This window comes from Aulonocara stuartgranti (genome assembly GCF_965226115.1).
Source record: "Aulonocara stuartgranti genome assembly, chromosome: 1".
Classification (NCBI taxonomy): domain Eukaryota; kingdom Metazoa; phylum Chordata; class Actinopteri; order Cichliformes; family Cichlidae; genus Aulonocara; species Aulonocara stuartgranti.
In genome coordinates this window covers 7,684,844-7,700,439 of record NC_138939.1, presented here as the reverse complement: position 1 = coordinate 7,700,439, position 15,596 = coordinate 7,684,844, and the positions used below count along the sequence as shown (strand labels likewise).

General features: G+C 38.5%; 1 protein-coding gene across 2 annotated transcripts in view; it reads right to left on the bottom strand.

Moving 5' to 3' along the window:
• Positions 1-1,247: 1,247 nt before the first annotated feature.
• The window catches only part of LOC309712220 (synaptosomal-associated protein 25-B), a 42,124-nt gene continuing 27,775 nt past the window's right edge, over positions 1,248-15,596 (bottom strand). Inside the window, exons 4-8 of one of the 2 annotated variants that reach the window (XM_082542869.1) lie at positions 13,711-13,759; positions 7,927-8,044; positions 4,519-4,638; positions 3,228-3,372; positions 1,248-2,647 (exon numbers count right to left, since the gene is read on the bottom strand). In XM_082542869.1, coding sequence (XP_082398995.1) covers positions 2,579-2,647; positions 3,228-3,372; positions 4,519-4,638; positions 7,927-8,044; positions 13,711-13,759 — 501 coding nt within the window. In that variant the 3' untranslated portion in view covers positions 1,248-2,578. Of the gene's footprint in view, positions 2,648-3,227; positions 3,373-4,518; positions 4,639-7,568; positions 7,687-7,926; positions 8,045-13,710; positions 13,760-15,596 lie in introns of both variants that reach the window. The other variant, XM_082542868.1, reaches the window with a different exon arrangement.

The following is a 15,596-nucleotide window of genomic DNA, read 5'->3' as shown; positions in this document are numbered from 1 at the left end:
AGACTAGTAAACTAATTTAATAGTGGAGTAGACTAGTAAATTACTAAACTAAAATTCATATTTCAAGTTGGTACAGTGTAACACCACTGGTAATGGCCTATAACACCAGCAGAGGGAGCTGTTGGTTTTAAAATATAGTCTTTAGCCCTCTGGTTGTAACAGCACGAGTAATTTTCTAGTATGGCTGCAGGTGCAGCCCAAGTCAAAGAAGTGGAAGATGTCAATGCAAAACACAAATGATCAAATACTTTAGAGTTTTCAAATACTGATTTATGTGGGGGTTGTCTGTAGTCACATGACAGGCCTTTGCTGTGGATGTAACTAAGGTACAGTGGATCACTCTGTCATGTGTTGATTCAAGTTTGTGTGTGTGTGTGTGTGTGTGTGTGTGTGTGTGTGTGTGTGTGTGTGTGTGTGTTCTTAGTGACGCGGTGAACTGTAATCCCCCCTAAGCCCAGAGCACCACAGTAGATTTCCATTAGTGTAATGTGTTGCTGCACATCTTTCCTTCTCTGTCTCTGCCTGTCTCTTTCTATCTTTCTCTATCCGAGTCAGGCTTTTATTTTCTTCTTTTCTCTGTAAATATCCATGTTGATGTTGTATGTTTAGGCATTTAGCCTCAATTTCAGAATTCCTTTAAACATGTAATTATAAGCTCCCTGACCTCTGACCTCACCATGGAACAGCAGCAGAAAAAAAACCATTTTCTTAAATTGGATTTACACAGAACATTCATGTTCCCATATGAGTTTGAAATGATATTAGACTCTTATAAGAGTCTTTACAATTTAAGTTACTGTTCTTATGTAAAGTCATCTGGAATAAGAATAGAAATTCAAAAATTCACCATAAAGTGAAAAATGAGATGATACAGATATCATGAAACCTCAAAATGTTTCCAAGAAGCCAAAACTTCTGAGTTCATTTATTCTCTTAAGCCTATCTCTTGAGCCTACCCCAGCTCATAGGGCAAGGGGTGGAGTACACTGTTCAACTATTCCAGATAAAATCCATACATGTCAATTACACTGTGGCTCTGATTCCTTGCATAACAATTATTGTACTTTATTCTGAAGAAAGACATAAATACAGAATCTGAAAATGCTACTACAATTGTTAACCAACTCACACACTCAGATTAGGTGTTAACTTGTGTGTAGTGTAACACTGCAGACATTTAACGCCATTACTCAAACTGTTTTCTCACCACCTCCACTCTGTTCCAAAAAAAGGAAGAAAACTCAGTATGATTCTACAGTTATGATAGTTTTATTGGCATTTTCCAAGGTTTTATTTTACAGTGATGGTCACAGTTTGGAAAGGTAAAGAGACATGAAACAAAGAGTGGCACCATTGCAGATAAATACGGGTCCCTCCTCTGTGTGGCCTACATAGTAGCATGCGGTTTCCATGTTGGGGTATATTTGCTTGTTTAACTGAATTAATTTGTGTTTTCTAGCAGCAGATGGACATGCATAATACGTTTAATGCACTACTTTATATTGCTAGGGTTGGATCATGAATAAATTGTAGCATGGTACGTGAATAAGTTGTTGGATTGATTGCTTGACCTCTGACCTCCATCAAAGCCTCACATCCTTGTACATTCACTGTGATTAATGCTAATATTTGTCTGATTATCAATGATGCTATTCAGACCATAAGAAACTGCAGTTGTTCACCTACACACCAAGCCTTATAAGCGGTGGCTTTTATAGATTTCAATGCATTAAACAAACATTTTGCTTTTGTTTTTAAATGGTCAGATTTCGCTCCCTGAGGAAAAATACTTGTTCTATACAGTTTAAATGGCATTATATTCTTTTAAGACTGCTCTGTTAATTGAGTTGATAAAATACCAGTGTATAGTCTTGACCAGAAAGCCACATCTTCATCCAAATGGCCCAGACACTTGGTCAACTATGGCCATTAAATGTATTTAAACAGTAGCCTTGGTAATAAACAGTAAAGGCTGCATGTTCATTTGGTAACTTCAAATCAGTGTGGCCTTATTGGTACTGTAGCATCACAACATCTTAACTGTTGAATACACTGTGTGACAACACCAGAATACTGATATGAGTGAAGGACATTTTGAAACGGGGGGTACATACAACTTATCTTACACATATACTTTTTTTAAAAAAAAAAAGAAAGAATGATGAAGAAAACAGGACACGTGATCTAAATCACTGAAACCATTAAAGAAACACTATGTACAGCATGGAAAGAGTTTGACTGGTGGTTGTGTAACTATTTTTTTTAAAACAAAATTAGATGAGCAACATCACAGAACAACACTGACAACAAGGACTGGAAGTGATGCAGGAGTTGGATGGGCGAGCAGAGCAACGTGTGATATGTGCATGTGTGCAAAACTCTATCAGTATCACAATAAAAGCATAATTTTGCAGTGCCTGCTACTAAGCAAAGGAAGAGGGCGCCAGGTGTCGATGTTAAGGGCAGGGATAGGTTTGGTTGAGGGTTTCTTTTTTTGTTTGTTTTTGTTTGTTTTTTTGGGGGGGTGGGGGTTAGGGTGACATGGATTAAATAGGGTGAAAGCACTTTTCGCTGTAGTTTAGCCACTGCCCAACATCTTTGTGGCACGCTGGTTGGCCTCATCAATCCTGGTCTTGTTGGAATCAGCCTGAAAGAAAGAAGCACCAACTGTTATAGAGCTCAGGTAGGAAAATGTGGTCAAACCAGTGCTAAAGATTGGAGAGGGGCAAATTAAATGAAGATACTGAATGGATGGATAAAGTATGCAATGGCACGTGAATCAGGAATTCCCCATTAGTGTGTGAAATCGGGGCTAAATCTGATCAAAGTCAGCACAACTGGTTTATATCTGCTGTTATATACCCTGATGCCAAGCCTGTAATCCATTAGCCAACTTCTGTTTTTTCTATACAGTTATATTTTGCACGTATTTTTGTGTTTTATTTGCATTACATAAAATTCCAGCAATGGAACGGTCCAACTACACGTTCTGATTTTAATTCCTTTTTTCGATTTCTGTCTTTTTCTTCTTCTTTTTTTTTTAATGTTTTGAGAAATTATAACCTAATGAGTCAGTCTAGATATATTTCAAAGCGTCATTTTTGAAGCTGACTTGTTTCCATCAAACATCATATATATTTATTATACAGATATAAAACACCATCCCATATCAAATAAACTGAATACTGTTCATGGTAGTGGCATAAAAAGCTCTGACTGTACACTACCTTGTCCATGATCCTGTCAATCTGGCGGTTCTGCGTGTCAATCTCCTGACCCATGTCCAGGGCCATGTGACGCAGGTTGCCAATGATGCCGCCCACCTGCTCCAGGTTCTCATCCATCTCATTCTCCCGAGCATCATTTGTTACCCTGAAAAATTCACAAGGTTGAAGTGAGACTGCTTATTGGCTCAAGGTCAATGGGAGCTGTTGTTGGATTGTGCTGGAGAGCATTTTAATGGAGTTAAATTGCTTCCTAAAAACATGTAATATTAATTTTAAAAAGCCCTTATCCAATCCTTATTCCTTACTAAAAGGTCTTATTCATGCAGCCCCTCAGTTTATCCATTGTCTGTGAGTCATTGTAACTCATTTGCCTCTACAGGAGGGTTTCTTTAAGTCTGGTGTGTTCTGTTTGACTGCCTCTTGCAAACCAAAGGTTTAAATAGAAGGCAGTCGGGTTTCTACCTGTGAGGAATTTCTGCTCTCACTGAAATCATATAGACAGAAAAGTAGAAAAGCCTGCCCTACTGGCACAAAGGAAATACCTGTACATGCTCTAACTTAAAATATTAGCATTATTGGTGACCATTTTCTACTGTGAAGTACGTGCACAACAGAAAATAGGTTAACACATAACACATCTGCTTTAAGAAGGAAACACTAACTACTACAGTGTTTTTGTCTCTAGTGAGAATGAAGGGTTAGAAACATCACGTTTAAAAGTACAAATGTTCACCTTTCAGACAGCAAATTACATAACTAGGTATTACTGAATGACTTTCAACATGAGGGCTGAGATCCCTCTGGTAAGCCAAAGATAGGTTTCAGGTAATTAAGCTGCGATACATAAATAAAAATAAGTTTTTGCTTTAAATGGTTAAACGCTGATATAGGTTCAAAATGTTGTCGTGGGAACTATTATTGTGTTTATATAAATATCGAATTAATGCATAATTAAAGAGATATTGCTGCAGACTGAAATGTCTCCACAGTTCGTCAGTATTTACATCTTTAAACATTAAACTGATATACAATTTGATCTGTTCCTGAGGCGAAACTCAGTTGAGAGATTACAGTCACATTGTGCATAAGGAAGGAAAACAGTTACTTAAAGAGTCACATGAACAGTCGGCTCCAGGATATGCCTCCAGTCATTACATAATTACATACATAAACACTACCACATATCTCATTTTGCACAACAACCAAACCTGAGCATTTATGCACAGAGTCAGACACAAACAAGCAAGCTTGGGGCGTACACAAACCAACACCTACACACATGAATGGTTACCTGCGGATGAAGCCCCCACTGATGGCCATCTGTTCGCGTTCGTCCACCACTCGTGCCCCCGGCTGGCTGTTCACCACTCCATCCTGGTTCCCTCCCCAGGCCTGGCCCCCGCCCTTAATCCTACCACACATACAGTTCAGTCAGAGTCAGTGTAGCTTTTTATTCTGTGTGTGTATGTTTATGTGTGTGCATGTATATGCATGTTTGTTAATGACTGAATGGTTGTGTATGTGTGTATTTGTGGGCTGGTTTGTGTATCTGAGTAAACATGTAAGGCAGCCAGTGAGTGTGAATGTGAGTAAGCAGCTTTATCCATGTGGATTTATTTCTTGCTATTTACAATCAAAACATATATATATGAATATATGTTTAGAAGACACTGCAGATGGTTTTAAGCCGATTAGCCACCTAAAAGCAACATGCTAGCCACGTATGATAAGGTTACATACATGCATTTGCAGTCTGTTAGCAAATAATTGATCTAACATGCAGATCAATTGAATCCAACACAGTAAGCTTCAATGTGGCTTATGCAAGAAAGGAATTAAAAGTTTAAAAACAAAACTTCTCCCACAAGCACATACAGAAAAGCACAAACACTGAACACAACAAGCAGTCTCCAGACAGAAGACACACAAACACAGAGATGTAAACATGCAGTGAGGAGACATGCAAGGCAGAAACATGATATTTGATATGAAAAAGGAAAAATGTAAAAAAGGCAAAGGTTCCGATACATGCTCTATCTATTAAAAGAAAGCCGTTAGATCCAATGTGATTTAAAAAAAAAAAAAAAGCATATTAATTAAAAAAAAATAAATCCCTAAACATACAATGTGATCATTTTGCATGGAAGACTTGCTAAAACCAGCCCTTCATTTCATCTGGATGGATAGATCAGTAGGAGGATTCACTGCATACAGTCAAATAAGCAAATGTAATTCTTAACATTTGTTTTACAATGCTTGGAATATCTGGTAGGTGAAGATTTCCACTTAGGTAAATTTAGTTTGGTTTTCAGCCAATTACAGCCCATTTGAGGCAACACAAATTCACCCACCAGGTATTCTAGACATGCTAGAATTCTTTTTCTCATGCTATTTGACCCAGGGTTGCCATACAAACAGTCTCAATCAAATGAAACATATGACGTAACCACAGGATTACATAACTACTGGTTTACAAAAGGGAGGACCAAAGAGCCATAGAATAGACAAGCTCTGAACCCAAAAACCAAATCTTCTGGAAGCAGAATAAAGACGGATTTTAAATACACCCAAATATTAAATATTCTCCAAATGGGAAAAAGAGACTTTACTCATACATAATGACTGATGTGTTGAAGTAAAGCGAAAAGGATAGTGCTAATGTCAATGTCACTGTGTTGGACAATAATTATCTGTTGTTCAAATGTAATGTCATTTCCAGATTAGATCTAAAAATTGTTGCTTTACACACTAAAGGCAAACAAAAATACTAAAAAAAATACCAGTTAAGTAATACAGGAATAAAATCAGATATAACACAAAAATCATTTGTTTGGTTCTGTGTAATCCTTTCCTCAAAAACAAAAGAGCAAGTTTTACCCAACTCCCCATATTCATGGCTTGTACCTTTGTACATACAATGTGCATATTGTTAATCATTAAGACTTCACTTTATTCACTCCCAGGCAAATATCTGAGAAACACTTTGGGTGTAAACCAAATGAAAATAAAAAATATAATTTTCTTATATATACTTTTGGTTTGTAAGCCACTTGTATTTTCTATAGCTCTGAAATAGTATAACCATATCCAGCAAATGTATTTGTTCCAGCGTGTAGTATGCTCAGACATGACTCAGCAGCCATAGTTTGGCTGCTAAAAGGGTAGAGAACAGATCACACAGGAGTTTGGCAAAACTGACATTAGCAATCCAACTTAACTTTAAAAAGTAAATATACAGATTTAAGAACTTTAATACTGAAACAGTGGTCAGAAAAAAGAGAACAAGTTTGCCTAACTCATGCATGAGACTGTAATGTGCAGGGCAATGTTGAGGGAAGAGAGGTAGGATTCAATCTATAATCAGAGGTAAGGTTGTAAATTTTCCCAGCTTTCACTTCCTTAAATATATATATGTGTTTATAAGTGATACAATAACACCTTTAGTTACACTCTACAGAAGCATAGAGTCCTTCCTACTGTCACCAAATTCATAATTTCCTCCAAACAAATTCCTGGATCACTGGGGGTTGCTCTCTAATATTGTAGGGTCTTGAACTGACATGGATAGAGTATTTAAAAATGCAGATTTTCACCACAATGTCTGCAAAAAGGCAAATAAACACATTTCCAAAAGGCTAAATGTGAAATATAAAACTTTAACGTATGTCTCTGAACTGGAGGACCCGTCAGACTGACTGGCTGTGACTATCAAGTAACTGTGTAACCCAGGATAAGCTTTTTTTTACTTGATAACAATAACAGCCAGTAAAGCAAAGTTACCCTTTTTCTTCAAAGAGTCCTATTGTTATAAAAAAGAAAAAATAGAAAAAAGCTTGGATTCATTTGAATGCACTGAGGCATAACCAATTATATATCTTTATGTAAGGAGGCGACTAACTGATTTGTTTCTTGGTTGGACTTTTACACAACGTGATGCATCATGCTGCAGGACGTTAGGGTGGGAGTTTGGGTAGGGTTTGGAGTGTTTCTGTGGCCGAGATCCTTGCAGATGCTGCTCCCTGCTGGAAGAGAATCTCTCATCCAATGTGGAATGAAGGGCTTTTGACAGCTGCTGAGGCTGGACAGAAAATACAGTGGCATCCGTATGTTGTTCATGCATGCATACATTCTCTCCCTGCAGAGTCTTAATTTAAATAATCTGTCTCACACTCGTGCATGCAATGCTGGTGCCTGTTCAGAGAGCGTGCTGTTGTGGCTGTAGGCCTGACTGCTCACACCACAGTTCACCATGCTCTACACACCAGAAGCAGGCAGATGGATAAAGAGGCAGGTAGGCAGGCACTGAAACACATGCAGTCAGGCGACATAGGCAACACCTACTTGTTACAGGGACATGAACATAGACCACAGAACTGTCCTAGATTGTTCAAATTCTTTTCTGCATCCTTCATGTCCTTATTGATTTGGTCCATCCCCTCCTCGATGCGTTCCAGTTGTTCTGATTACCAACACATTGTCATTTATCCCAGCAAAAGAACGTAAGCACATGAGAAGAGAAGAGAGGAAGAAATTGCAGGGTGGAAGGAAGGGGATGGGAGTAGAGAAGGGGGACAAAGGAGAGAAGACAAAAAAAGACATTGACTGTGACAAGAGAGACATCAGACATCACCATCACCACCACCACCACCATCACCAGCACTGGACAGGCAAGAGCGCACGACTCCTGGCCGGTACCTACTTTTTAATACATGGGCATATCAGACCACAGCATTGTCCTATATCTTTTAAATCTTTCTCGGCCTCCTTCAGGTCTGCGTTCACCTTGTTCATGCCCTCTTCCACACGATCAAGTTGTTCTGGTGAGGACAAAGGCATGAGAGTGTTGAAATAAAGTTGACTGGTTTGTATCGAGGGCTGGCGCTCTACGCTAGATTGCAAGAGGCAGACTGTGTTTTGCTAGATGCAGAAGGCAAAGCGGGCAAAAAGCATTAAAAGTATCAAATGAACTTTAATTTTTCTTCATCTGGAGCTTTCCATGTGACTTTTAATTGCATGCATTTCTCGTGATAGCCTTTTTTTCCCTACCTCCATGGGATCATCTTTTCTCAGTAAGTATTTGATGTGAGTGGTGCTGAGAATCAGTAGCAGTATGCTTCATCCAATTCTGCAAGTGTACACAAGGACATTTATTCTGCCACCTTAACTGCTTAAATATTACTGCATGTCAGTGAGAATAGAAATAGATGACAAAGAGAGTGAAAGACAGAAATTCATGGCTTAGGTGGCTGAGAAGCCTGAGATCCAAAAGGAACGAAAAGAAGAAAAAAGGATCAGAAGAGGCAGAAAGGGCCAAAAATTATTTAAAAGGTCTCAAAATATGATAGGTTAAGTACAAATTTGGACGGACTATTGTTGAAAAAAACTATTACTGTGCCTGTGTAAAGGCATATCGGAGGGTTTAACAACACAATGCCGCATGCAAAGCATTAAACAGGCTTCAGTATTAATGCCACAGAAAAAGAAGGTAATGCCATCTATAGGTGCCACCATAGTAGTTACTCTGGTCATTCAAACTGATTGAATAATCCAGTCATGGCGCCTGCACATTTTAATAAAATCCACCAGTGTATTATTAAGACAAAAGGAAACAATGTATCGATTTTTCAGTCTCAAGCCTGGCTGTAACTGCGTGATGTAGATAGAAATGAAAGCTGTCTGACACTGAATTCACCCTACCCCATTTATAAACTGAATCCCTGGATAAGGAGGAATATCTGGTTCCAGATTAGTCTTATGATATTTAATTGAGAACACCAAGAAAATCTCTCCCGAGTTTTCTTACGTCAGTGTGATACTATTTTTGTAAAACTGCAAAATGTCTACTTAAAAAGAATTCTTCAAAGTATCCTCAGATCCAGATCAATTTCAAGAGTTAATCACGTCAAAGTTAGCCCAAGTTCCACCTCTATAAAAATTTCCTTGCAAATGAATTCATAACCTTTTAAATAATCCTGCTAATAAAATGACAGACAGAGAGGCTCAGACATATCGCTAAGCAGAAACCAATATTAGTTAAGAAAATGGAAAGGATAAACTTCAACTCTTTATTAATAAACTAGTTATTATGAACATATGTTACGGCCCTAGCTGTGCCTCCTGAAACTGCCCTTGTGTGGGCGTGGTGTTTTTCTCCGCCTCCTCCTCTCTTGCCACTCCTACCCCCTCTGTTTCTCTCACTCTCCTCTCTCCCCAGGAGACAGCTGCTCTTGGTTAGCCTGGTTTGCCACCTGAATCCAGTCAGCAATCACCTCTGAAGCTATCTAAGCTGGGGATGAGCTGTGAGCAGGGGGTTTTTCTCTGGTGTTCCCACATTGGGTGTCGCAGTTGTCGGGAGAGATCCTATAGTGTGGAAGCAGTGTGCAGTGTAACTGCTTCACGTGAGTAGTGTGGGCTTGTGGGCCTCGGCAGCAGTAAAGCTAGCTGCTGCTAGTGACAGGGTGAGCTTGTGGGCCCCTGGAAGTGCCTCCTCGTGGTGTGGAGTTTTTGTTTGGTTGTTGTGTCCTGTGTTGTTGCAACCTTTTTCCTTTTTCCAAGTGTTATCGGTAAAACGGCGTTGCCGGCTCTTTATGTTAAGATTATCTATAATAAAGACTTTTATTTACTAAGAACACCTGTCTGTTCTCCTTTCATTCTGTTCTGGACTCATTTGTTACTGGTCCCCTTACTCGTATGCCTAGACTCCTTCGGGGGGGACGTAACAACATAAATCATGACAAAATCGTTATGCATGTTCAGCCTGCAGGGGCCGCATTTATAAAACGGACTGACCTTGATTTAAATAGAAAACTCCTTCATTATTTATATATAAAACCTTTTGCAAAGTCTAGACTTATGTAAGTGATTTTCTTGCTTATGTATTGCAATTTCCGACACATATCCAAGCCTGTGAAAAGGCTGCTTGCTGAACGCAGCAGTGACACACTCCCAAGTTACATGTTTAGCTTTGTTTGTTAACTCAATGTTTAGTAGACTTTATCTTCTCTATTAGTGGCCATCGTCTGTCTTCACAAAAGGTTTAGTCTTGATTTTTTGAACACTTAGCTTCTTTAATGAATTAAAAATAACTAAATTATTTTTGTGATCTTAAAATTAAGTTCATGGATAAACACAAATGCATTTTGTTTTAAATGGCAACCCCAGATGGAAAACGTGATCGACAAAGTTTAGTGCTGTTTGCAAAAATGTCACAATTGTTAAAAACTCATCCAAGCACAGTTGTGTATAATCCATCAGCCTTGAGTCTGGTTGAATTTAGGTCACACAGCATGTAACAGCCAAGTAGGGAGGGGCTCATTAGCTGCAGTAAGACCTCCATCACAGGTGAGACATCTCTGCAAGAAATGACAAATCTCCTCCGGTGTGACCTGTGCATGAGTGTGCGTGCATGTCGTTTAGTGTAAAGTGCAAAGAGGGATTAGTCACAGCCCAGTTTACACCTCAACAAGAGTGTACTAATTACTACAGGCATGACCAGCCCAGTGATTTTCTTTAACAGAAATATAGGAGGTAATTCTTATATCTATATGTGAAGGAGACACAAATAAATTACCATCAGTAACCAAGAGAGAAGGATAGATGGAAAAAAAGAGAGAAAAGAGAGAAGAGAAAGGCAGTGCAAGCAAGAGAGATGTAGGGTCAGGTACAGAGGACATTCGTTTAGAGGCAGAGGTAATTTAAATCTCTGCATTGATTGTTGTCCTGTTATTACAGCAGTGAGCTGTGTGCTGTGGCAAGAGTTACTCAGGGGGAAAGTAGATGTGAGGAAAGAGAGAAGAGGAAAATAGGCTATCTGTTCTTTTGACAGGCCCATTACTGTAGGCTGCTCTCTCATGCATAGAACTGCCTGCTTAAGATACAGACATATTTCCTATATGGAGGACCAGAATTAAATAACAAAATGTGATTTCACTATAAATAAAATTGAATGTGCCACGAATAACATAGTAAGATGTGACAGAACATGGTATTTTATAGTTTGCTTTGTAAATGTTTATCTGATGTTTGTCTTTAATGAGATAAATATGGTAAATGTAAAACCATTAAAAAATAATATTCACAAATAAATTCATAATTCATAAATATAAAGGGAGATAAATTAAAATGGGAGCGAAATTAAAGCACAGAAGGATTAATATAAAGCTAAATAAATACATTAGCAAAAATAAAAGTAATATTTATTTATAATATTTGACCTGAAACATTTAAGTGTGACACATACAAAAAATACGAAATCAGGACAGGGGCAAGCACTTTTTCACACTTTTTCAGCAAATGACTAAATGTTTAGATATATTTACTGGATATTAACTGTACATATTTACTGAGAATTTCTTTCTTCCTCCTTTGTTTGTTATTATAGCATTTCTGGCTGCCTGTATTTTTACTTAAAACTCTTTTACGCATAATCCATGAGCCTTGTGTCTCTACATGCATCCACGAACCAGCAGATTTTGTGGTTATTAAAGGCAGAAAAGTAGTCTTCAAATATTATTATGAAGGTTGGAAAAACATACAAATTCAGTCAGTTTCAGTATGTTATTAATTTTAACTTCTGTGGGACTCAAACCACTGACCTCTGACTGGTAGTAGCCTTCACTGAACTTCATTTTCTTCACACACTCTAATGCATGTTTCACAGAGTTTGTGCAAAAAAACCTTTCCATAGTTCTAGCACACTTTTTAAAAATAGTGAGGACTCTCTGCAAACATGGAGACTTTTTCAGAGACGATAGTGTTCATACACTTTAAAAAATTGTGGAAAAAACTCAGAACTAACATAACCATTGGTGTTAAACAGTAAGAGGTCTTATTTCTATCTATAAGCAAAGTGTTTCATTCATGCAGTCAAGCTAACATGCTAACTGTGTCCATTTAAAACTAAAGCCACACACACAATGTTTTGCTGTTGTAATGTTTAGCTCTTTAATTTCAGCTCTACTCAGTTTACACTTTTTTTTAAGTGAATCTTAATAAATTGTCACATGGACTGTTTCATTCACTGTATTCTTCATTCTAAACAGGTTTTGCAAAGCTAGTGCTTAGAGCTTCCAGTTAAGCTAGCTAGTTGAGCCACACATGATGGTTACTGGGTGTCTGCACAACTGGCACAACAACATGTATTACATCATGCATAAAATCTCCAGTTACACTTATAACTAGGTTATGTTTGAGTTTGAAAACAGCTGGAGTTACTACGCTCTGACAGTCCGCATGTGTTAATTAATACTTCAGAGTGATGTACATGTGTGTAGTTTGCGGACAAACAGTGAAGGGATTTATAATCCCTACTTTGAGGGTAAACATCCATGATTTCCATTAATCTAAGTGGCTTTCAAAAGTAATGGTAATCCACCCAGAGTTATGTACCAAGTATTAAGAAATAAAAATACTATACTACTTTTTTCCCTCTAAATTTGACTTTGTTGTGAAGTGCGTTCAGCTGTTTTGCTCACTGAAAATCTTAAAATGAAGAATCTCCACAGAAAATCATTATTTGTTTGACTTGCTCCCAAGTTACGTAGACAAAAACAGGCCGGAAAAGGCTCTTCTTGAGTCATAGAGTAAATCTCCCAAAAATGACTTTGGTAAGACACATTATCTGTCACTGACTGACCTCTGAACATTTAGACCTGACAATCAGGTGAACCGCAAACATGTTAGCTTGGTTTAACAGAGCAAAGTAAAACATGTACTTAACATACAGCTAAGAAAGAATCCAAGTTTTAATTCATAAGGTGTAGGGCTGCAATGATTGTGAAATGTGGGCTAACATCAATGTGTAGTGTTAAACTGACTAACAGCTGATGCCTGTTTATGTTGTTATCAACCACTGCCTTTGACAAATCTCATGATATCTGAAGTGGATGGTGAACAACGAGGGGAATATCAGCCTGCATCAAAGCTCAGCTGATGAATTGGTGCATAAACATAAACATGTGACTGAGAAAAGGGCATGAAAGTGTAATACAGGGAGGCAAAGCAGAAGGCAAGCTCAGCAGCACATTCCAGTATACTCCGTTAATCAAATGTAACTTTTTCTTACAATTGTGGCTTCCGCCACTGATAAAAAAAAGTGTTGTGCTGCAGTCAGTTTTACAGTGATTCTGTTGTTTTGGTTTGTATTTTTAAAAAGTCGCATCCCTAAAAGCCAAACTTAATCAATGTTTAGTTCAGCCTGAAATTATGGAAAGAGAAAGCCAAGAAGAAGAAGCCAAGGTTGATCTAGAAGAAGTAAAAGTTGCAAAGGGTCTCCGAACCTGTGGGAACCCCTTCATTTCACTTTTCCCTGTGCAGGTCTGCTGTAAGACCATAAATGTCATTATTTTTCCTTAAACTTGGTCTGAGAATCTAGAGTGTTATACTGGATGTACTGATGACGACTCTCCGATTGTACACCGTGAAACTGCAGCAAGAGAGAATCAGGAGCAGAGCAGATAAAAGTGATCTCTCCCTGTCAACTTACCTCCCTGCTCATCCAACATGACGAGAGTCCTGATGCCAGCATCTTTACTCTAACAGACAGACAGAAGGAGAGGTAAGAAGACGACAGCAGAGAAGAGAAGTGAAAGGAAGAAGAGAAATAAAGTTGACAGATGAGTGAAGGTCAGCAGAGCAGAACAGAGCAAAGCTATCAAAGCAGCAGCAAAAGTGGGTCAAATTGCAATCTGAAATCACATTTTTGAAACTGATCCTAAGAGGCACAGCAGAAAACAGCAGGGACATTTTGACAGCTTCTTGCTTTACAAAACTGCTCCTATGTCTGTGTGCTAAATATAAAGATTAAAGCAGATGATCGGCTAGTCTGCTCCGTCCAAAGGTGACAAAAACGCACCTCTGAAAGAAAACCTGATATTTTTATCTTTTAAAATGGGATAAAAGATATTTAAGCAACTTTCAGATGGGTTCGGGGTACAGCTGTCTCCCCCAAAGGAGTAGTGCACCCCACTGAACTGTACAAAATAGGGCAGGGATAGCTCAGTAGGTAAAGTGGTCGCCCCGTGATTGGAAGGTCAAGGGTTTGAATCCACTGAACGGCTACCCTGAGGTACCCCTGAGCAGGTCCCTACACACTGCTCCCCAGGCGCTGGATTGGTGGCTGTACACTGCTTCAATGAGTGAATGGGTTAAATGCAGAGAGTAATTTCCCTACAGGGGATTAATAAAGTATACATTAAAATGTTTTGTGCTTTTTTTTAGTTGTAGCTCGAGAAATATGGTAAAGGAACTGATCGGACTTCCAAATGTCCAAAATACAAAACTAATTGTGTCTAACGTTGTGTAAAAAGCAGGAATCATGAAGGAACCAAAGGATCTGCTACAAACATCCTACTGTCAGGCACCACAGGACGCCCCCACAGGTCCCACAACAATGTGTGAACAGGCCAGGAAGCAAAACAAAACCCATTACAATTTTTTGGCTGTTTGCTGTGCTGATATGTCTGTACAAAGTATCCATCTTTTGTGTATTTAGTTACATATGTTAAAAAGTTTACACATTTAGAATAAATCAGTCACAAATCAGTCGTATCACTGAAATTGATCCACATCTATATCAATGCTGAAAAAGACTGGGTCTGCATGGGTCTGTATGAGTAAAGTTAAACTGGATGAGGAAATTTTTCTCAGTATAAATAACATTAAAAGACAAAAAACATGAGTTTTGATGAAAGAAATTGATAATTCTTAGCATCGCATTCAGCTGTGCCAAAGTTTGCAGATACACTTGCATAAACCCTATGGGAGGGCGGCTTGTTTCCCCAAGAGGGCTCATGGGAAATCATGCGAGGGCAGCCATGGCCTCAGAACTACAGGACAGGATATCTGACCTCGCCAATTGGCAGAGTCTCACGCGGTGACATCACTTCTTTCTGCATGGCTAGTTAAGGACACATGCTCACAGAGTATCAGGACTTTTTCACACTTCACTGTGAGTCATAAAGTCACAGGATACTGTCCCCCCACCCACCCAAAAAATTTCTACCCAATGAACAGATAAGGCACTTTCTTTCTTTGCACTTTGTTTTGATGTTAACCATTTGTAAATATGTGAAGCAGACCTCTTTTGATATATTTCTAAGCATATAAAGTCAACTCGTGAAGTAGGAAGAATAAAAATAATGTGATATCTTAAAGGTGAACTTATTTTAAGCTTCTTAGAGGCTCAGTGCTGCATTTGTATCAGTTACAGTCCTTCAGATAAACACAGCTGGTATTGATCTTTCATTCACATTTGCACTTTGCTGTCTGGCTTACCGGTGTGTTTAAATGTGATGCTAAAGGGTCCTTATGTTGGAATCCACATAAGATTAATTGTAAGGACAGATCCAGCATACTATTGCTACAGGTGCC